This window comes from Salvelinus sp. IW2-2015, unplaced genomic scaffold (assembly GCF_002910315.2).
Source record: "Salvelinus sp. IW2-2015 unplaced genomic scaffold, ASM291031v2 Un_scaffold2286, whole genome shotgun sequence".
NCBI classification, from domain to species: Eukaryota; Metazoa; Chordata; class Actinopteri; order Salmoniformes; family Salmonidae; genus Salvelinus; species Salvelinus sp. IW2-2015.
Window position 1 is genome coordinate 8,381 of NW_019943612.1, and position 23,121 is coordinate 31,501.

At 41.9% G+C, this 23,121-nt stretch overlaps 1 protein-coding gene across 1 annotated transcript; it reads left to right on the forward strand.

The window, feature by feature from the left end:
• The first annotated feature begins 541 nt into the window (after nt 1–541).
• On the forward strand, nt 542–22,988 carry LOC112073530 (serine/threonine-protein phosphatase 5-like). The gene is given in 15 exon segments (XM_024140804.2): nt 542–681; nt 8,175–8,416; nt 10,970–11,117; nt 11,361–11,482; nt 12,137–12,202; nt 14,305–14,403; nt 14,740–14,813; nt 15,009–15,040; nt 16,632–16,774; nt 19,701–19,788; nt 19,877–19,917; nt 20,059–20,237; nt 20,535–20,616; nt 21,485–21,511; nt 21,513–22,988. Coding segments are annotated over 15 exon segments (1,485 nt in total). The 5' UTR covers nt 542–575; the 3' UTR covers nt 21,549–22,988.
• The last annotated feature ends 133 nt before the right edge of the window (nt 22,989–23,121 follow it).

The following is a 23,121-nucleotide window of genomic DNA, read 5'->3' on the forward strand; positions in this document are numbered from 1 at the left end:
AGGGTGTGGTTGCTGGTCCATTCCTGAGAGGCCTCTTCTATCATGTAGATCTCTGTCTAAACCTAGAGATCCCCGCCCCGTCCCTGCCAACTGGACTGCCTCAATCTGGTAACGGTTCTCTTCTGCATAGCTCTGCTGCCACCTGGAGGTTGTTTAACACTATTGCCCCCTGTTACTTATAGCTTCTGTGATTCTGTATGGCCTAATAATGAGCCAGCATAGGTTCTCTATACAGAATAGTATAGCGTGTTGTTTTATTCTAAATTAACATGAAATGACAGATGGCAACAGTGTATGTGAAATTTGGCCAAGCAATTCCAATGTTCCTTCATTGTAGACGAATTACTTATTCTTTCAGTTGAACATAGTTAAAAATTAAAAATAAATCTGCTTATTTCTGTTAAAACCTTGTGTCAATGGTTATTTTCTTTTTTCAAATTAGGACAACTCTGCTACCACAGACAGTTCACGCGTCAGTGGAGCGATTGAAAACTGACCCGAGAKCAGGGCTCAGTGGAGAAGTGTAGTTTGCGACCATAGGACTGCAACGTGCGCACTTTGCGACTGTACTGTTAATGGCGAACGATACGGCAACATCCGCAAGCGGCAGCAGAGAGAACATGGCGGAGGGAGATAAAAAGGCAGAGAAACTCAAGGAGAAGGCGAATAATTGCTTTAAAGGTAATATGACAACCCTGTAAAGTTGTTCTAGATTAATGTTATCTTTCAATCTATCTGCACTAAGTCTGTAATGATCCAAATTCAGTGTCCTTCATATGGGCAACAACGGTGGATTTGTCTAGCACACATGAGCCGGTTGCTATGCTATCAGCTAGCTAAACGGCGCATTGCTGCAATGGACAGTTGCTGCAATGCTAGTTAGCAAACCCGCTAACACACTTGTGAAAACGTGCCTCACAGTCGTGTGGTTGTGTTGTCGTCGCAACTTGGTTCTTCTTGAAAACAGAAACCGATCCATTTTATATTCCATGTAATATTGATCATTGTTATTATACCGTATGTCGTAACTAATGTTGATGACACCAACCAGAATTTTCTAGATGGCTTTCACGCTAAACAAGTCGGTATTGTGTCAGTATCACACTGGTGCGTGCAGACAGGCCATGTCAAGTCATTCATTTGCTAGCTAGTTACTGTTCGTTAGAAAACAACACGATTTCACTGTTTTAGTTTTAATTTTGCAATTTGACACATATTTTCCGATTGAAAAAAAACCCTGTCTCACACGAGATCATACACTTTGCACATAATACCCTAAATCACATCGCTACTAAAGTTAGCTTATAGGAAAGTGGCAAGGCCCCCAAATCGAGATACCCCATAGCCGCGGTAGAACAAAACACAAACATATTTTTTCACATCCCTAATGTCTCCCATTTATGAAATGGATGGTTGTGTAAAAATATTTTCCTTCAAAAGGGGTTAAATTGATAGCTATTGTGACACACCCCCAGGGCACTCAACAGTGCGACCATTTTACTCGCATATGCGCCTATTTTTTATTTATTTATTTACGAGCACCAGTGAATTCTAGCTTTAATAACTCAAATATTTTTCGTTGTGCTCCTAAATGTCTGTGTGTGGTAAACATTTTCAACATAGGTACTTATATTCTCCTTGTGGAAAAGGTAAAGAAAATACAGAATAATACCTGGCTGGAGGGGCGATCATGTAACCCAATATTGAAAGTTCTGATATTGCTGAAATGTGGAACGCAAGTAATTTGTTGTTTGTCCTATATACACAAACAAACAGCGTTAGGATATTTCTGGTGCATATTTGAAATATACACCTGTAAACATAATATCAACTATGCATAATGTTTAATGAATCTAAGCGTTATTTTTTGGTGGCTAATTTTAATAGACACCTTTCAAGTCAGATTTCCTCTCATTTAGTGCTGTAGGGTCCTGCCTGACAAAAATGCATACAGTTTCACATGTTTTTTTTTTWATGTTGTGGTTATTGTAATCGGATCTAAGGAAAACACGTTGGCTCAGACATCGGGAATTAGATTTTTTTTGTTGTTGTCCAAGATTCCTTTTTTGTAATGTTAGCCCCTACCCTTGTAATTAAGTCAGTGGCCACCACAGATTATCTTTGGTTGCCACCATGGATGTAGCCTCAAATCCAATATGGCAGCCATAGTACCATTTGATTGAGGTTAAATCACGTGTAAATATGTATTGTGTTTCAGAATTGTGTGTAACACTCATGCCCGTGAAGACCGTGTTGGTGTATTTTTATCCTAAAACCTATACGGGCCAACATGATTACAATCAAATGCCTTCGCCTGCATATACACTGAACAAAAAATATAAACGCAACATGTAAAGTGATGTTCCCTTGTTTCACGAGCTGAAATAAAAGATCCCAGATCCATATGCACAAGAAGCTTATTTCTCTTAAATGTCTTTAAGATAATCCATCCACCTGACGGGTGTGGCAGATTATCTAACCTCTCTGGATTAAAACCAAATTATGGTACGTATACTATATTACGTATTGGATCACTTAAAAAATACATTACCGTGTAGTTTACCAATAAAATGGTGTGACGGGATGTGGACRTACTCKGTATACATATCCCGAAGAAAAACATGATCTCACTACTGTACATGTTCATAGAATGTTAGCAAAAATAGATAAGTTCTTGTTACCATGGAAAGGAAAATACCTGTCTAGTTGTGGACAAATCACCCTGATTAACTCTTTAGTCATATCCCAGTTTACCCTGATTAACTCTTTAGTCATATCCCAGTTTACCCTGATTAACTCTTTATCATACCCAGTTTACCCTGATTAACTCTTTAGTCATATCCCAGTTTACCCTGATTAAACTCTTTAGTCATATCCCAGTTTACCCTGATTAACTCTTTAGTCATATCCCAGTTACCCTGATAACTCTTTAGTCTATCCCAGTTTACCCTGATTAACTCTTTAGTCATATTCCCAGTTTTACCTATTTGCTTACGGCCTTGCCTACACCTAGCACCCAGTTTTATTTTTAAATTATATGAGCAAAATATTTATTTTATTTATTTGGAATGGCAAGCTAGACAAAATTTTAAAGGGCCTGTTTTATATAATGAATATGAATTCGGAGGGCAGAAATGATTAAATATAAATAAGCATTAAGCCTCTCACTAAAGGCTTCAGTCATACTAAAGTTGTACTTAAATCTGAAACTGGTTCTCTAGCAGATTAGTAAGAATGTCTCACCCCATGTTCAAGAATGGCCTCTTTCCCTTTATTCAGATTAGCAACCTCTCCCTTTACTCAGATTACAACCTCTCCCTCTTACTCAGATTACAACCTCTCCCTTTATCAGATTACAACCTCTCCCTTTATTCAGATTACAACCTCTCCCTTACTCAGATTACAACCTCTCCCTTTACTCAGATTACAACCTCTCCCTTACTCAGATTACAACCTCTCCCTTTACTCAGAGTTACAACCTCTCCCTTACTCAATTACAACCTCTCCCTTTACTCAGATTACAACCTCTCCCTTTACTCAGATTACAACCTCTCCCTTTACTCAGATTACAACCTCTCCCTTTACTCAGATTACAACCTCTCCCTTTAGTCAGATTACAACCTCTCCCTTTATTCAGATTACAACCTCTCACTTTCGGTTATTTGAAAACGAAATAATCTCCAAAATATAGTTATTTTTAAAACAAGCAATAGAAAGTTGGTTGCCATTTCAGTTTAATCCACCAAGACAGACAGAACAAATAATACAACAAATATTGTGGTTAAACTCAAATCTACTAATTGATAATAATAAAAAAAAACATTTTTAATAAGGTATATCTTTGTAAATGATATCATAAATAGAACTGGTGGAGTTATGTCACACATGCAGCTAACAAAAATATATGGAAATGTCTGATCTCCCCAAAATTACAACCAACTAATTGCAGCATTACCACAACAATGGAAGAAGCAAGTGGAAGGGGGAAAACGTCCAAGTTATTCCATGGCCTGCATACTCACCAGACATTTCACCCATTGAGCATGTTTGGGATGCTCTGGATCGACGTGTACGACAGCGTGTTCCAGTTCCTGCCAATATCCAGCAACTTCACACAGCCATTGAAGAAGTGGGACATCATTCCACAATCAACAACCTGATCAACTATGCGAAGGAGATGTGTCGCGCTGCATGAGGCAAATGGTGATCACACCAGATACTGACTGTTTTTTTGATCCACGTCCCTACTTTTTTTAAAGAAAGGTATGTGACCAGCAGATGCGTATCTGTATTCCCAGTCATGTGAAGTAAATATATTAGTGTCTACGGGATTATTTCAATCCACTGAGTTCCTTTATATAAACGGTAACTCGGTAAACTTTATTTATATATATTTTTTCCTTAAAATAAATAAATAAAAAATAATAACAAAAATAAAATAAAAATGTAAAACTAAACATCCATGTGAGAAGATAATACATTTCAGGTGCAGTCCAAGTGTCTTTACTGTGGGCACTGGTTACAGGTTGAAGTTATATTCTGGGGATGAGTAGAAGGAAGTTGAAATTGGGCACGCTATTTATCCAAAAGTGAAAATGCTGCCCCCTATCCTAGAGAAGTTAAAGCAGTATCCAGATCCATAGGATGTAGTGATCACAATATAGGAGCCATATCTAGGAAAACCAAATATCCAAAGGCTGGGCCTAATATAGTGTATAAGAGGTCATACAAGAAGTTTGTAGTGATTCATATGTTGATGATGTAAATAATATTTTCTGGTCTGTGGTGTGCAATGAGGAGCAACCAGACGCTAAACTTGACGCATTTATGAAACTACTTATTCCAGTTACTAATAAGCACGCTCCGAAATGACTGTAAAAACTGTTCAATCCCCTTGGATTGATGAGGAATTGAAAAATGSTATGGTTGAGAGGGATGAGGCAAAAAGGTATAGCAATTAAGTCTGGCAGCCCAACTGATTGGCAAGGTGGTGAAAAAAAGTATTGTTGTCTATCAACAATGACAAGCCACCAGGGTCTGACAGCTTGGATAGAAAATTACTGGGGATAATAGCGGACGATATTACCACTCCTATTTGCCATATCTTAAATTTAAGCCTACTAGAGAGCGTGTGCCCTCAGGCCTGGAGGGAAGCTAAAGTCATTCCGCTACCCAACAATAGTATTACTGGCTCAAATAGCCGACCAATCAGCCCGTTACCAACCCATAGTAAACTTCTGGAAAAAATTGTGTTTGACCAGAAACAATTCTTTTTTTACAGTAAACAAATTGACAATTTCAGCATGCTTATAGGGAAGGACACTCAACAAGCACAGCACTTACACAAATGACTGATGATTGCCTGAGAGAAATTGATAATAAAATGATTAAGGGGGCTGTTTTGTTAGGCTTCAGTGCGGCTTTTGATATTATTGATCATAGCCTACTGCTGGAAGAACTTGTGTTATGGCTTTACACCCCCGGCTATAATGTGGATGAAGAGTTACTTGTCTAACAGAACACAGAGGGTGTTCTTTTAATGGAAGCCTAATACATATAATCCGGTTAGAATCAGGAGTACCCCAGGGTAGCTGTTTAGGCCCCTTGCTTTTTTCAATCTTTACTAACGACATGCCACTGACTTTGAGTAAAGCCAGAGTGTCTATGTATGAGGATGACTCAACACTATACACGTCAGCTACCACAGCGACTGAAATGACTGCAACACTCAACAAAGAGCTGCAGTTAGTTTCAGAGTGGATGGCAAGGAATAAGTTAGCACTAAATATTTCTAAAACAAAGCATTGTATTTGGAAAAAAACAGTCACTATATCCTAAACCTCAACTAAAACTTGTAATCAATAATGTGGAAATTGAGTAAGTTGAGATGACTAAACTGCTTGGAGTAACCCTGGATTGTAAACTGTCATGGTCAAAACATATTGATACAACAGTAGCTAAGATGGGGAGAAGTCTGTCCATAATAAAGCGCTGCTCTACCTTCTTAACAGCACTATCAACAAGGCAGGTCCTACAGGCCCTAGTTTTGTCTCACCTTGACTACTGTTCAGTCGTGTGGTCAGGTGCCACAAAAAAGGACTTAGGAAAATTGCAATTCATTCAGAACAGGGCAGCACGGCTGGCCCTTGGATCTACACAGAAAGCTAATATTAATAATATGCATGTCAATCTCTCCTGGTTCAAAGTGGAGGAGAGATTGACTTCATCACTACTTGTATCTATGAGAGGTATTGACATGTTGAATGCACTGAGCTGTCTGTCTAAACTACTGGCACACAGCTCGGACACACATGCATACCCCACAAGACATACCACAAGAGGTCTCTTCACAGTCCCCAAGTCCAGAACAGACTATGGGAGGCACACAGTACTACGTAGAGCCATGACTACATGGAACTCTATTCCACATCAGGTAACTGATGCAGCAGTAGAATCAGATTTTTTTTTTAAACAGATAACAATACACATTATGGAACAACGGGGACTGTGAAGCAACACAAACATTGGCACAGACACATGCATACACACACACACACACACACACACGATAACATACGCACTATACATACACATGGATTTAGTACTGTAGATATGTGGTAGTGGTGGAGTAGGGCCTGAGGGCACACAGTGTGTTGTGAAATCTGTGAATGTATTGTAATGTTTAAAAAAAAATATATATATATAAACTGCCTTCATTTTGCTGTACCCCAGGAAGAGTAGCTGCTGCTTTGGCAGCAGCCAATGGGGATCCATAGTAAATACTACTACACTACAGTACCCTGGTACGCTACACTGGCAGGTTAGAGTTCCCATGGTGTAGCTAGTTATTGTAGCCACTGTTTTCCTGCTATGGACCCCATCAGTGTGTTGGATTGCACTTGAAATCCAGGATAATGTAATGCTTCCATATCACAGTGGTAAGATAACCCTTGATCAAGTAGCCAATCAATCCACCCGCTAAGGGAAAGACACTTCCTAATGTGTGGGTTTGTCTGCCAGTGGTACACATTTTTAGAGTTTAACCTTTGAACCTTGTGTTTTTTTATTACTTTGCTCAATACCGCCAATGACAACTCCACGGGTTTCTTTGACAAGTTGAGTACTGTCGTGGTAATTTCCTGTATTACTCAATAAAGAGAGAGAGAGAGAGAGAGCCAACCACACACAAGTCAGAGTTATATTATAAATTCAATTTTTAATATATATATAAGCTTCACCATAGCCCTTTTTTGACTCTCAGATCAATTCAGTGTCTATCAATGAATTCTCTGAGAGTCCTTACAAAACAATTCTTAGTTTCATTTATAGCCAAGATACACCCCTCTCAACTTACAAAGAACCTCTTACTTGAAAGAGGAGTATCCTATCGTTAGACAGCATCAGCTATAAATCATCGTTCAGTTTGGTCTCCTAAGACGAGGTTTCAATCTCATGCTTGGTACCACAACATCACCTCATCCAATGGCATACATCAATTGTCAATTCTAGATACTCCCATCTCAAATACACCCCTTCCTGGATAAGCTCAGAAAAGACAGTGAGCCTCTTAGGTCATTACTAGGTCAAGATAAGGGCAACCTCAGAGGGGACATACAATGGTTCCAAACACTGCCTTACTCCTTCCCCCCCATGAGAAAAGTAGGGAGTGACTGGCGTACAGACATTGTATGAGATAACTAACTTGTTCCCCATTTAATAACGCCATCCCTTCCTTCACATGGTTTAGGAATAGTTACAGACACATTCCTATAAGAAGACAATATTCCATTCTGTCCTCCTCCCCTTCTGATATTCTACATAGCACCACATAGTTTAACAGATACTTTGACATATGAAGACAAGCCTGACCTCTCCCCTCTCTGGGCCCCAATTGACTAAGCCCTAGCTCAGAAGGGAAAATGCCACTACCCACAGTATCTCACAAGTATATGATGAAAATAACATCTTATCTATGTTACCTCGCTAAATCAGATTCTGCCACGACAGTAGCCCGTTCCTTGACAGGCAATAAGCCAATAAATGCATATTATTGAAGATGAGTGACTCGAGGAAAAAGTCCACTATAGCCTTGTAAGTGGAACTGATTCCGATCTAAACGAATGTGATGTTTTCTAGAGGAATTCTATGACCATGTATGTGATGTTGTTTTCTAGATAAAGACTATGACAATGCAATCAAATACTACACGGAGGCGTTGGAGCTCAACCCGTCCAGCGCCATCTACTTCTCCAACCGCAGCCTGGCGTACCTGCGGACAGAGTGCTATGGCTACGCTCTGGCCGACGCCACCAAGTGTCTGGAGATAGACAAGAACTACATCAAGGGTTACTACCGCCGAGCCACGTCCAACATGGCCCTGGGCAAGTTCAAGGCTGCGCTCAAGGACTACGAGACGGTAAGACCGGACACGGTTAGACAAGACAGGAGAGTTAAAGGTACACTAAGCAAGATGACCGGAGAGGAAGCTTCAAAGTACTCTTAGGAAGATGACAGGAGAGGAAGCTCTTAGGAATAGGAAGATGACAGGAGAGGAAGCTTCAAGGTACTCTTAGTAGGATGACAGGAGGGGAAGCTTCAAGGTGCTCTTAGGAAGATGACATCATTGTAAATCCCCAGGTGACTTAAATGGGAATAGTTACTGTAGTGGCTAAATTGTCCAATATAATTGTTCAAATACATTTTCCATTCTAATCCTTTAGCCACGATGGAGGGTGGTGAAATATCAGTCTTGACGCAGACAAATCCAATGTCCAGAGTTTGCTGAAAAATAATAATACATTTATTTGTCATTCTTCTGGATACAAAAATGTATAGAGTTTCTACCGAAACAAATTGTGATAATTTAAACTAAAGAAACAAACGGCATGGTAACCATGGTATCGCCAAATGTCCTTTCACTAGAGCGTACATTAGAGAACAACTAAACCTTATTATGAGTTCATGTATTCATATTTAAATTCATCAGTTGTAGTTTGAATATCTGTATCGAATATCATTGTCCAGTATGCAGGCTGACTGTCGATGTGTGCCTTGGACCCACTAACAAATGTACAAACATAAGATGACTTACCCATGATGCTTAGTTTTTTTTGCATAGATACACTACCGCTCAAAAATTTGGGGTCATTTAGAAATGTCCTTGTTTTTTTAAAGAAAAGCACATTTATTTGTCCATTTTAAAATAACATCAATTTGATTTGAAATACACCGGTCTCAATGTCAACAGTGAAGAGGTGACTCCGGGATGCTGGCCTTCTAGGCAGAGTTGCAAAGAAAAAGTCTTATCTATCTCAGACTGACCACTAATAAAAATAAAATATTAAGATGGGCAAAATAACAGACACTAGACGAAAGAACTCTGCCTAGAAGGCCAGCATCCTGGAGTCGTTGAGACTGGTGTTTTGCGGTTACTATTTAACGAAGCTGCCAGTTGAGGACTTGTGAGGCGTCTGTTTTTAAAACTAGACCCACTAATGTACTTGTCCTCTTGCTCAGTTGTGCACCGGGGCCTCCCACTCCTCTTTCTATTCTGGTAAGAGCCAGTTTGCCCTGTTCTCTGAAGGGAGTAGTACACAGCGTTGTACGAGATCTTCAGTTTCTTGACAATTTCTAGCATGGAATAGCCTTCATTTCTCAGAACAAGAAAAGACTGACGAGTTTCAGAAGAAATTCTTTGTTTCTGGCCATTTTGAGCCTGTAATCGAACCCACAAATGCTGATGCTCCAGATACTCAACTAGTCTAAAGAAGGCCAGTTTAATTGCTTCTTTAAATCAGAAAAACAGTTTTCAGCTGTGCTAACATAATTGCAAAAGCGTTTTCTAATGATCAATTAGCCTTTTTAAAATGATAAACTTGGATTAGCTAACACAACATGCCATTGGAACACAGGAGTGATGGTTGCTGATAATGGGCCTCTGTACGCCTATGTAGATATTCCATTAAAAATCTGCTGTTTCCAGCTTTTCAAAAGCTGGAATGTCCACAACATGGGGGGGATGAATAGACGGCACCTAATTTATTTATTTTAGGTTTTTGGTGTTTTGTCCCGTTTTTTGTTTTAATTCGTTATGTACTTTCTAAAATTATTGTGATCTGAAGCCCTCACAACAACAAAAAATAAGACAAAAAGTTAGTCGCCAAAAAAAAGAAAACAGGTGACCTAAATCACAAGGTGACGTCCTACCAGATGACTGGGTTTGACCAGCGCTGTATAAGGCCCGTGTAACAGTAGTATTATTACTAAGATGAGGACAGCAGATGAGAATGTGGGCTTGTCACAAGGGAGAAGCCAATAATGAGGCTGTCGTCAACATTTAGAAAGTCGCCCTGTTTGAGATGTCATCTTGCGAATGTCTCTACCTTGACAGTGTAATGACTAGGCAGTCACCTACTGCGTGGGTTAGATTCTGTTTTAATTGTGGTCCGTTCAGTAAATCGATCAAAAGTTCAATCCATCAAATGAAATGTTCCATTTAAATTTACATTTGGTCAATGAGGGGGGAAAAGGTAATTTATCAACAGCTGGTCTTTGTTCCATGTTGACATAAACACCCCAAGGCTCTGGCAACGGGGAGCTCTGCTCGCTGGCTGGCTGGCTGTGCCACATCACTGACAGTGATAGCTGCCTGGCTGTCACTGAGACAAATTTAGAGTATTGGTGTCATGGACATATTGCTCTACACAGATGCAACCGTCTCTACTGGGGGCTAGTACTGAAGCCTTAGTGAGAGGAGAGAAGCATTAACTATTTCTAGAAATCCAAACTGTGTTTTGTATTAATTTACTACCAAACCATGGCTGTAAAATCAATTTTCCTTTTGAATTTTGGACTGACGTTTCTGACATGGTACTGACCATTGTGTAGTACTGGTACCTGGGATAGTGTTTTAAGTGTGAGACTGACCCTAGTCCTTGCCCTGTGTGTTTGCCTGGTGTTGTGGGGTTAGGTCGTGCGGGTGCGACCCAGCGATAAGGACGCTAAGATGAAATACCAGGAGTGCAACAAGATCGTGAAACAGAAAGCCTTCGAGAGAGCCATCGCCAGCGACGAGCTCAAGAAATCGGTCGTAGACTCCCTAGACATCGAAAACATGAGTGAGTTTGTAATCTTTATATTTTAGGATGCATTACTTGATTTATAATTTTTTATATATATCTCTATATCTTATATATATATATAATTTGAATGTCTAGATAATGGACTACCTCCTATCTACATCCTGGTGTTTTTGAAATGAAGATCTTCAAGACTGAGTTACTGTAAAACACTTGGTGACAAATGTTGCTGTAAAATGGGCTGTATACATGTGGTTGATTTTGATTGTGCCACCCATGCAGTGATTGAGGACGAGTACACTGGACCGAAGCTGGAAGAAGGAAAGGTGACGATGAGGTTCATGAAAGAGATGATGGAATGCTTCAAAGACCAGAAGAAACTGCACAGAAAGTGTGCTTATCAGGTACACCTTAAATAATACTGTAATATTGGTGTACTTATCAGGCACAGATATAATATTACTGTAAAATTAGTGTACTTATCGTGTACTTATAATAATACTGTAACGTTGGTGTACTGTAACGTTGGTGTACTTATCAGGTACACCTAATACTGTAATATCACTGTGCTTATCAGGTACACCTATAATAATACTGTAGTAGTGTGCTTGCCAGGTAAACCTATAACAATACGGTAATATTACTGTAGTTATCAGGTACACCTATAACATTATGGCAATATTACTGTAGTTATCAGGTACACCTATAACAATACGGTAATGTTACTGTAGTTATCAGGTACACCTATAACAATACGGTAATGTTACTGTAGTTATCAGGTACACCTATAACAATACGGTAATATTACTGTAGTTATCAGGTACACCTATAACAATACGGTAATATTACTGTAGTTATCAGGTACACCTATAACAATACGGTAATATTACTGTAGTTATCAGGTACACCTATAACAATACGGTAATATTACTGTAGTTATCAGGTATCAGGTACACCTATAACAATAAGGTAATACTGTACTTGTCAGGTAAACTTAAGCATCAGCTTGAAACCCTATGTAACCCTGTATTTGTGTTGGCTAATAAAATCCTTTTCAGATTCTGATCCAAGTCAAAGAGCTGTTGTCCAATCTACCCAGTCTAGTTGAGATCACGTTAAAAGAGGTGAGACATCCGTGATGTATGTTGACTTCCTGGTATTGCTCTTCATCCTGTCTAGTTCTCCAATTGTCAGATTTTGTATTAATTATTGATCCCCGTCAKCTACTCTGCCTGCGGTCCCGGCAAAATTAAGGCAGTTATACAATTTTAAAAACATTCCATTACAGAATTCACAACACACCAAGTGTGTGCCCTCACGCCTGTAGTTGACTACAACATATATATATATCACAAACTCTGTGTGTGTATAGTGCGTATGTTATCGTGTGTGTGCACGTGTCTGTGCCAATGTTTGTTGCTTCACAGTCCCCGTTGTTCCATTTGGGTGTTTTTCAAATGTTTTTTCAAATCTGATTCTACTGCTGCATCAGTTCCACCTGATGTGGAATAGAGTTCCATGTAGTCATGGCTCTATGTAGTACTGTGCGCCTCCCATAGTCTGTTTTGGACTTGGGGACTGTGACGATACCTCTGGTGGCATGTATTGTGGGGTATGCATGGGTGTCTGAGCTGTGTGCTGGTAGTTTAAACAGACAGCTCGGTGCTTTCATTATTGTCAATACCTCTCACAAATACAAGTGGCATGTCGTTAGTAAAGATTTTAAAAAGTAAGGGGCCTAGGCAGCTACCCTGGGGAACTCCTGATTCTACCTGGATTATGTTGGAGAGGCTTCCATTAAAGAACACCCTCTGTGTTCTGTTAGACAGGTAACTCTTTATCCACATTATAGCAGGGGGTGTAAAGCCATAACACACATGTTTTTCCAGCAGCAGACTGTGATCAATAATATCAAAAGCCGCACTGAAGTCTAACAAAACAGCATCCTCAATCATTTTATCATCAATTTCTCTCAGCCGACTTTAGCTTCCCTCCAGGCCTGGGGGCACACGCTCTCTAGTAGGCTTAAATTGAAGATGTGGCAAATAGTTGTGGCAATATCGTTCGTTATTATCTTCAGTAATTTTCCATCCAAGTTGTCCGACCCCGGTGGCTTGTCATTGTTGATAGACAACAATACCCTTTTCACCTCTTCCACACTCACTTTACAGAATTCAGAATTACAACGCTTGTCTATTCATAATTTGGTCAGATATACTAGGATGTGTAGTGTCAGCGTTTGTTGCTGGCATGTCATGCCTAAGTTTGCTAATCTTGCCAATAAATAAGTCATTGAAGTAGTTGGCAATATCAGTGGGTTTTGTAATGAATGAGCCATCTGATTCAATAAATGATGGAGCTGAGTTTGCCTTTTTGCCTGAAATTTCATTTAAGGTGCTCCGAAGCTTTTTACTATCATTCTTTAATGTCATTTATCTTTGTTTCATAGTGTAGTTTCTTCTTCTTTTTTATTCAGTTTAGTCACATGATTTCTCAATTTGCAGGGGATTTAAGTTTTKACAGTCATTTTCTTAATGGGTGCTTATTAATAACTGGAATAAGCAGTTTCATAAATGTGTCAAGTGCAACGTCTGTTTGCTCGTCATTACACATCACGAACCAACGAATATTCTTTACATCAACAACATAGGAATCACTACATAACTTATTGTATGACCTCTTAGACACTATATGAGGCCCAAATGTATTTATATAGCTCTTCTTACATCAGCTGATATCTCAAAGTGCTGTACAGAAACCCAGCCTAAAACCCCAAACAGTAAGCAATGCAGGTGTAGAAGCAGGCCCAGCCTTTGGAACTTTGGTTTTCCTAGATATGGCTATTATATTGTGATCACTACATCCAATGGATCTGGATACTGCTTTAAAGCAAATGTCTGCAGTATTAATAMAGATGTGATCAATACATGTTGATGATTTCATTCCTGTGCTGTTTATAACTAACCTGGTATGTTGACTGATAACCTGAACCAGGTTCCAGGCACTGGTTACAGTTTGAAGCTTTTTCTTGAGTGGGCAGCTTGATGAAAGCCAGTCAATATTTAAATCACCCAGAAAATATATCACCTCTGTTGATATCACATACATTTATCAAGCATTTCACACGCTATCCAGATACTGACTGTTAGCACTTGCTGGTCCGATTATCCCCTAAAGCATATGAACTGTCCCTGTGTCTAAACCTGTTCTGTTTCCTCCCCAACAGACAGAGAAGATAACCATTTGTGGCGACACACATGGACAGTTCTACGACCTTCTGAACATCTTTGAGCTGAACGGCTTACCCTCCGAGACCAACCCCTATGTATCCTGCTCAGTCGCAGTAAAACGGTGACGTGCTGTAAAATGGTGACACGTGCTGTAAATGGTGACACGTGCTGTAAATGGTGACACGTGCTGTAAAATGGTGAACGTGCTGTAAAATGGTGACGTGCTGTAAAAGGTGACACGTGCAGTAAAACGGTGAACGTGCAGTAAAAGGTGACACGTGCAGTAAAACGGTGACAGTGCAGTAAACGGTGACATGTGAGTAAAACGGTGACATGTGCAGTAAAACGGTGACATGTGGCAGTAACATGTGCAGTAAAACGGCGTTTGTATTCAAATAAATGTACATATAACCCTTAACAATATAACACAGCTGTTTAATGGAGACTTTGTGGACCGTGGTTCGTTTCTCCTGGAGGTCATTCTGACTCTGTTCGGCTTCAAGCTGCTCCTCCGGACTCCTTCTACCTGCTAGAGGTCAGTATGCTCCTCCCGGACTCCTTCTACCTGCTCAGAGGTCAGTATGCTCCTCCCGACTCCTTCTACCTGCTCAGAGGTCAGTGGCTCCTCCCGGACTCCTTCTACCTGCTCAGAGGTCAGTAGCTCCTCCCGGACTCCTTCTACCTGCTCAGAGGTCAGTAGGCTCCTCCCGGACTCCTTCTACCTGCTCAGAGGTCAGTATGCTCCTCCCGGACTCCTTCTACCTGCTCAGTGGTCAGTATGCTCTCTCCCGGACTCCTTCTACCTGCTCAGTGGTCAGTATGCTCCTTCCCGGAACTCTGTCTACCTGCTCAAGGTGTCAGTATTGCTCCTCCCGGACTCCTTCTACCTGCTCAGAGGTCAGTATGCTTCCTCCCGGACTCCTTCTACCTGCTCAGAGGTCAGTATGCTCCTCCCGGACTCCTTCTACCTGCTCAGAGGTCAGTATGCTCCTCCCGGACTCCTCCTATCTGCTCAGAGGTCAGTAGGCTCCTCCTCCTACCGGCTCAGAGGTCAGTAGGCTCCTCCTCCTACCGGCTCAGAGGTCAGTAGGCTCCTCCTTCTACCGGCTCAGAGGTCAGTAGGCTCCTCCTTCTACCGGTTCAGAGGTCAGTAGGCTCCTCCTTCTACCGGTTCAGAGGTCAGTAGGCTCACAGAGGAAGTTAAGAGCACTGTATATCCGTGGCCAGTTCTTTGCTAATGTTTATATTACCCATGTGTAATGGACCCTTCGCTAAGCCTTGCCACCCTTGGTTACTTTTGTGACCGTGGTCAACATTTTACCAGGAAGACCAATTCCCCATTCAAACCATTGGAGAAAAMCCCTCACAATGATCTTAAACTGTGCTTTTAATACACAATGAAATTAAACAGACTACCTCTTGCTGATCAGGAGACTCATGTATGTTGTGGTGAACTGTCATTACAATTGCTTTATGGGAACCTGGTCAAATTAAGTTTGTCGTGTAGCTAGCCACTAGATGGCTCTAAAGGCGCTCTGCATGCAGTCAAAACTACTAACCACTTTTGGAGTTAACAAGTGCTTTCAAATTGTTTGTCAACAGCCTATGAGAGTTATATTCCTAATAGCCAATTTAGCTACATGCCAATGAGTAATATTAACTATGAGCGCTAACCGGTTAGCGTTTTCAATGAGCGCTAGCTAACCAGTTAGCGTTAGCAACGTTTTCAATGAGAGCTAGCAAGCGTTAGCAATGTTTTCGATGAGCGCTAGCTAATCAGCTAGCCTTAGCAATGTTTTCAATGAGAGCTAGCTAATCAGCTAGCCTTAGCAATGTTTTCAATGAGAGYTAGCTAAATAGCTAGCCTTAGCAATGTTTTCAATGAGCGCTAGCTAATCAGCTAGCCTTAGCAATGTTTTCAATGAGAGCTAGCCAACCAGCTAGCGTTAGCAACGTTTTCAATGAGACCTAGCTAACAAGCTAGCTAACAAATGCAGTATAATAAAAACAGTATAATCTATTATTCTAAAAAAAAACACAACAGGCTCTGTATTTCATGTATCGTAGTTGCAAGTACCTCTGGTGCACTGTTAAATTATTTAACCCTTTAAAAAAATACATTTTTTAAATGACATTTCTGTTTTTGCCTTAGCCCTCCTTTGCTTCCAAGGGTTTTCAACGTGACCTTGTCCGAGGTGTTGGACTCAACCACAGTTGATATCCATCGAAGCGTTGCGATTGCTTGCCCATAATTCAGGGAGTGGGGCTTAGCGAAGGGTAAATTGTGTTGGTAACTAATGTCCATGTGTTCCTGTGTAACTAGGTAACCACGAGACTGACAACATGAACCAGATGTATGGTTTTGAGGGGGAGGTGAAAGCCAAGTACACCGCTCAGATGTTCACGCTCTTCAGTGAGGTCTTCCAGTGGCTGCCTCTGGCGCAGTGCATCAATGGAAAAGTTCTGGTAGGTAACCCTGACCTTTAACCTCTGACCCCTAACCTCTGGCATAGTGCATCAAAGGTCCTGGTAGTTTGGCGTTTATAACTATGAGGTAAGGTGTGAAGCCGTAAATACGAGATGAGTAAATTCACATTTTGAACTTGGGATTTTGGGGAATACACTTTTCAAATTGGTGGATTCTGCTATTTCACTCGTTACCGACGGGTGTATAAAGTCAAGCACACAGCCATGCAATCTCCATTGCCAAGCATTGGCATGTAGCCTAGTGGTTAGAGCGGCAGGTAGCCTAGTGGTTAGAGTGTTGGACTAGTAACCGAAAGGTTGCTAGATTGAAACCCCGAGTTGACAAGGTAAAAATCTGTCGTTCTGCCCCTGAACAAGGCAGTTAACCCACTGTCCCCCTGAACAAGGCAGTTAACCCACTGTTCCTAGGCCGTCATTGAAAATAATAATTTGTTCTTAACTGACTTGCCTAGTTAAATAAAGGTAAAAAATAAAATATATAAATAAATAAAATGGCCTTCAATGTGGCACTGTCATAGGATGACACCTTTCCAACAAGTCAGTTCATCAAATTCCTGCCCTGCTAGAGCTGTCCCGGGTCAACTGTAAGTGCTGGTTTTGTGAAGTAGAAACGTCTAGGAGCAACAACGGCTCAGCCGTGAAGTGGTAGGCCACACAAGCTCAGAATGGGAACGCTGATGCGCATAGCGTGCAAAAATTGTCTGTCCTCGGTTGCAAAACTCACTATCGAGTTCCAAACTGCCTCTGGAAGCAACATCAGCACAATAACTGTTCGTCGGGAGCTTCATGAAATGAGTTTCCGTGGCCGAGCAGCCGTACACAAGCCTAAGATCACCATGTGCAATGCCAAGCGTCGGCTGGAGTGGTGTAAAGCTCACCGCCATTGGACACTGGAGCAGTGGAAACGCGTTCTCTGGAGTGATGATTCACACTTCACTATCTGGCAGTCCGACGGAAAAATCTGGGTTTGGCAGATGACAGGAGACACTACATGCCCCAATGCATAGTGCCAACTGTAAAGTTTGGTGGAGGAGCAATGGTCTGGGGCTGTTTTTCATGGTTCAGGCCCCTTAGTTCCAGTGAAGGGAAATCTCAATACTACAGCATACAATGACATTCTAGATGATTCTGTGCTTCCCCAAATGTGGCAACAGTTTGGGGAAGGCCCTTTCCTGTTTCAGCATGACAATGCCCCCGTGCTCAAAGCAAGGTCCATACAGAAATTGTTTGTCGATCGGTGTGAAGGAACTTGACTGTCATGTCCTGAACCCCATCGAACACCTTTGGAATGAATTGGAATGCCGACTGCGAGCCAGGCCTAATCACCCAACATCAGTGCCTGACCTCACTAATGCTCTTGTGGCTGAATGGAAGCAAGTCCCTGCAGCAATGTTCCAACATCTAGTGGAAAGCCTTCCCAGAAGAGTGGAGGCTGTTATAGCAGCAAAGGGGGGGACCAACACCATATTAATACCCATGGTTTTGGAATGAGATGTTCAACGAGCAGGTGTCCACATACTTTTGGTAATGTAGTATACCATCAAACAGGGAGGTAATCAAATCAAATGCTATTCGTCACATGAGCCGAATATAACTGGTGTAGACTTACGAGCCCTTTGCAACGATGCAGATTAAAATACACAAGACTGGAGCTATATACAGGGGGTACTAGTACCAGATCAGTATGCAGAGGTACAAGGTATTTTAGTTAGATATGTACATGAAGACAGGGTAAAGTGACTAGACATCAGGATAGATAATAATAAGGTATTTGAGGTAGATATGTACATGAAAGCAGGGTAAAGTGACAAGGCATCAGGATAGATCATAATAAGGTATTTGAGGTTGATATGTACATGAAGGCAGGGTAAAGTGACTAGGCATCAGGATAGATAATAATAAGGTATTGGAGGTAGATATGTACATGAAGGCAGGGTAAAGTGACTAGGCATCAGGACCGATAATAATAAGGTATTTGAGGTAGATGTATACATGAAGGCAGGGTAAAGTGACCAGGCATCAGGACCGATAATAATAAGAATAAAATAAAGAACAGAGTAGCAGCAGTCTTATGGCTTGTGGTTAGAAGCCGTATCGGAGCCTGTTGGTCCGAGAGCCGGTGCTCCGTTACCATCCGAGAGCCGGTGCTCCGTTACCGTTAGAAGCTGTATCAGAGCCTGTTGGTCGAAGAGCCTGTGCTCCGTTACCATCCGAGAGCCGGTACTCTGTTACCATCCGAGAGCCGGTGCTCCGGTACCGTTAGAAGCTGTATCGGAGCCTGTTGGTCGGAGAGCCGGTGCTCCGGTACCATCCGAGAGCCAGGTCCCTCCCCTCTGACCTTCTCCTCCAATGGGTTTTGAGAGGGAGGCGAGGAAAAGGAACTAATGCGATTGAGATTCTCCCGTGGTAGGTAACCCTGACCTTTAAACCCTAACTTCTGGCGCAGTGCATCAACGGCAAAGTCCTGTTAGGTATCCCTGACCGCTAACCTTTGACCCCTGACAGCCCTCACACGGTGTATTAAACAGCAAAGCCATTGTAGGTTCTCTGTTTCGGCGTCCGCATGCTTCCCAGCCGAAACAGTTCGGTGGAGTTTTGGACTTCGGTGAGGGTTTTTTCGGTTGTTTCGGCACTCAATTTTTCTGGAGGCAAGAAAAGTGTCTTCGTCTGTGATTTTCGTCTGTGAAGAAAAGTCCCTTCCGTCTGTGATTTTTCAACAGTAGGGATTCTTCAATAAAGTCTGCCACTCGTTTTCCTGCACATTTTTTCATTGATAAACAATGCACAAAACTTCTACGTTAAATGTAAAATTGTGTGACAAATCTCTTCAGCAAAAAACGTCAATTAATGACAGATTTCTGGAGTTAGATCCATTCTGACTGTAGTTGTGTTCTGTCTGTGTCAGGTGATGCACGGAGGGCTGTTCAGTGAGGACGGAGTGATGCTGGATGATCTGAGGAAGATCGACAGGAACAGACAGCCCCCAGACTCTGGTAAGAGCGATCAATTAATCAATATCTTTCTCGTTTAGGACCTAGGAATTAAAAAGTGTTGGTTAATCAACTGTTTTGTTTTCTTTAGGTCCAATGTGTGATCTTCTCTGGTCAGACCCACAGCCACAGGTTTGGTGTCCAGCACTGTCCTAGAAATACACTCTTGTCCAAAATATAATTATAATATAATCTGGTTTAAATAGCTGTACTGCATCATGTCATCTGTCTATTTAATTATTTTCTCTTTCTCTACCCCCTCCCGACCCTCAGAATGGGCGGTCTGTCTCTAAGCGAGGTGTGAGCTGTCAGTTTGGTCCTGACGTCACCGAGCGGTTCCTGGACCAGAACAAGCTGGATTACATCGTYCGCAGTCACGAGGTCAAGGCAGAGGGTTATGAGGTCACACACTCAGGGAAGTGCATCACAGTCTTCTCAGCGCCCAACTACTGGTAACTATGGCAACAGACTCACTATTCAATACAACTTTAGTCATTTTTTTTTCCCTGCATTGCCAGATTTAAACAATATCTATTGTAAGACTCTCACATGTCAAATGTCAACCCCTCTAAATACATTTAAGATCACAGTAAAAGTATTCTCTTCTCTCTCCTTCTCTTCCCCTCGCTCTCGTTCTCACACTCGTTCTCCCCTTCACCTCACTCTCCCCTTCCCCCCGCTATCGCTCTCCCTCGCTCTCTCCTCTCCTTCTCCTCCCCCCTCTCTCCTCTCTCTCCTTCTCTCTCAAGTGATCAGATGGCTAATAAGGGAGCGTACATCCACCTCAGAGGATCAGACCTCAAACCAGAGTTTCACCAGTTCACTGCTGTGGTAAGTACATCTGATAATAACTTTGACATACTAACCCTAACCAACGTTACTATAACAGTAGATCTACTTAGTTACAGTACCTTTCAGGCCTTTAAACAGGCTGCAGTTTTGGGTTTTCTAGAACCCGACTCGTCGTGGCTATTGATAGAGATTTCTGTGCAGGTGGCAGCATTTTTTTTACGTGGCCGTTTCCCACTCTGCCGCGTCCCACTCTGCCGCTTCCCACTCTGCCGTTTCCCACATTATCATCACCAATAGGAGACAGTCTAAAGCAGAATAACTATGTAGAATATCCATCACCAATAGGAGACAGATTAGCCTACACCACACAATATGCTGATGGCTTTTGCTACAGTGTATTGTGTAGGGACTTTCCTGCTCGTGCAACTGCAATATTGGTTATAACAGATGGGTTGTATAGCCTTCAATACATATTTGTGGGAATGTTCATTCAAATGGGCTCCGGAGTGGCACGGTGGTCATAGACACTGCATCTCAGTGCAAGAGGTGTCCTGCAGTACCTCGTTCGACTCCAGGCTGCGTCACATTTGGCCCAGCGTCATCCGGGTTTTGGCCGGGGGTAGTTTTTTGTGTTGTAAATAAGAATTTGTTCTTAACTGACTTGCCTAGTTAATAAAAATAAAAATAAAATGGCTTGCAGGGTTTGTTATTTCAGCTGTTCAGAAATGTGAGGCAGAGAGAGTGGCTTGGTTCAGAAGAGGGTGGAAGGGAGGTGGGAACGGGATCGAGGTGGGAACGGGATCGAGGTGTGAACGGGACCCCTGGATCTTTAGCTTTGAGGGGGGAAAATAAGTTTCCGTTATTTGTTACCGCGGCCAATAAAAATATCTCCATCTCTCCTCCACAGCCTCATCCGAATGTGAAGCCGATGGCGGTACGCCAACTCTCTGATGCAGATGGGGATGATGTAGAAGCCCACGCCCACGACGGCTCAGCCTGACACCTCCCTCCTGGCTGACCAACCCACCACTCCTTCCTTAGACCACAAACATGCCGTGGGCCCACTGGTCCATGGGATCCCTTTCTCCCAGCCTGTCCCCCAGTAGTTCCCTACCCCCCCCCCCCTCTCCTCCCCCTCCTTTGACCTTTTAATTCTTTTGATGTTTGTACATCTGATGGGTCAGCACTTTTAAAGATCTGGAAACATTGAAGGGTTAGTACCAAGGGGGAAGGAATGGGGAGCGGTTTCCCATAAATCCCTCTTGTTGCTTCAGAGTAGACAACGTGGTGTTGTGATGGCAGTTAAGGTGGAAAGGGACATGTATATCTTTGACCGGCACAGTCAAGAACTGGGTGTGTTCATTCTTCTTTGTATTTTGTTAAAACTGGAAAACTCAAATCTCTCCCTAATTTCTGTCCATATTGGTCCCACACGTGGTGTCATTTTCCGGCTATCGATGGGTTTCATTCCCGGTAGTGATTTTAGAATTATGAATTATACTGTATTGGTACTGTATGGTTAAATAAGAACTGGAATGATCGGACCTGTCTGATTTTGTAAGAACACGCGGCAGCAAAACTGTAAAGAATAATATTTGACTGTTCTGCTACTGTAAAAAACATACATAATGTTGGTTGTCCTGGTTGGCCAACTGCACCGTTTAAGTGTGTCTGGTTGGGTTGGGGGGGGGGGGGGGGGGGGTGACAGCAGAATGTCTATACTATGGTATTGGTTCATACATCCTGTGAAATATAGTTTTATTCAAGTTAAATATTTTTTACAGTATGGCAAAAGTGAGTGGAGAAAATGTAGCTACGAAGCTACGAACGTTTTCAGGAGAAAACGAGGTGTTTTTGGGGAAGAACCTGGTTGTTTGTCTCCAGTCTCACACTGCACGGTGCTGTTCATTACTAGTAGTCAGACGTTGTAGGTTCTTCACATTCAACATGTACAAAACTGATCCTCATTCCGTTGTTATTTTTGCACTGCTGCACCACTCCTCTCTACCTGTTGGGGGGGGGGGGGGTGTTGCTGTTCTTCAGCTCAGTCAGTAGTGTCACTCTCCTGTCTCCCGGCAGCTCTTGCACAATATCTCTTCTCTCCCGACCTGCTTTGCTACAAGGCCAAGCACTAGTGTGATGCTTCAACCCGCTCCACTGTTAGTTTTGTCTACCAGTGTGACTTTGCCGTCGTGTGGATGTRTAGCCCCAGACGTCCAGACACCAAGCCTCCCTTCTCTCTCTCATGCGCACAGCTGCAGTGTCCCAATATTGGCCCTAAACTTTTTAAGATAATGGTATACACTGAAGTGTATGTGTGTGTGTATATATATATATTATCATTTAAAATTTAATGCTGTGTACATGTTTGGAAAAAAAGTTATTGAATAAAAAAAATTCCAGTCCAGTGATTTTTTTTTAAATGAATGATTATTTATGTTGAAATTTCAGTGTGATGATTTGTCTCTCAGTCAAGAAATGCACCCACCTCAAAGAAATGACCAATATATTTGCTAATGCAGCCAAGTATATATATATATWTTT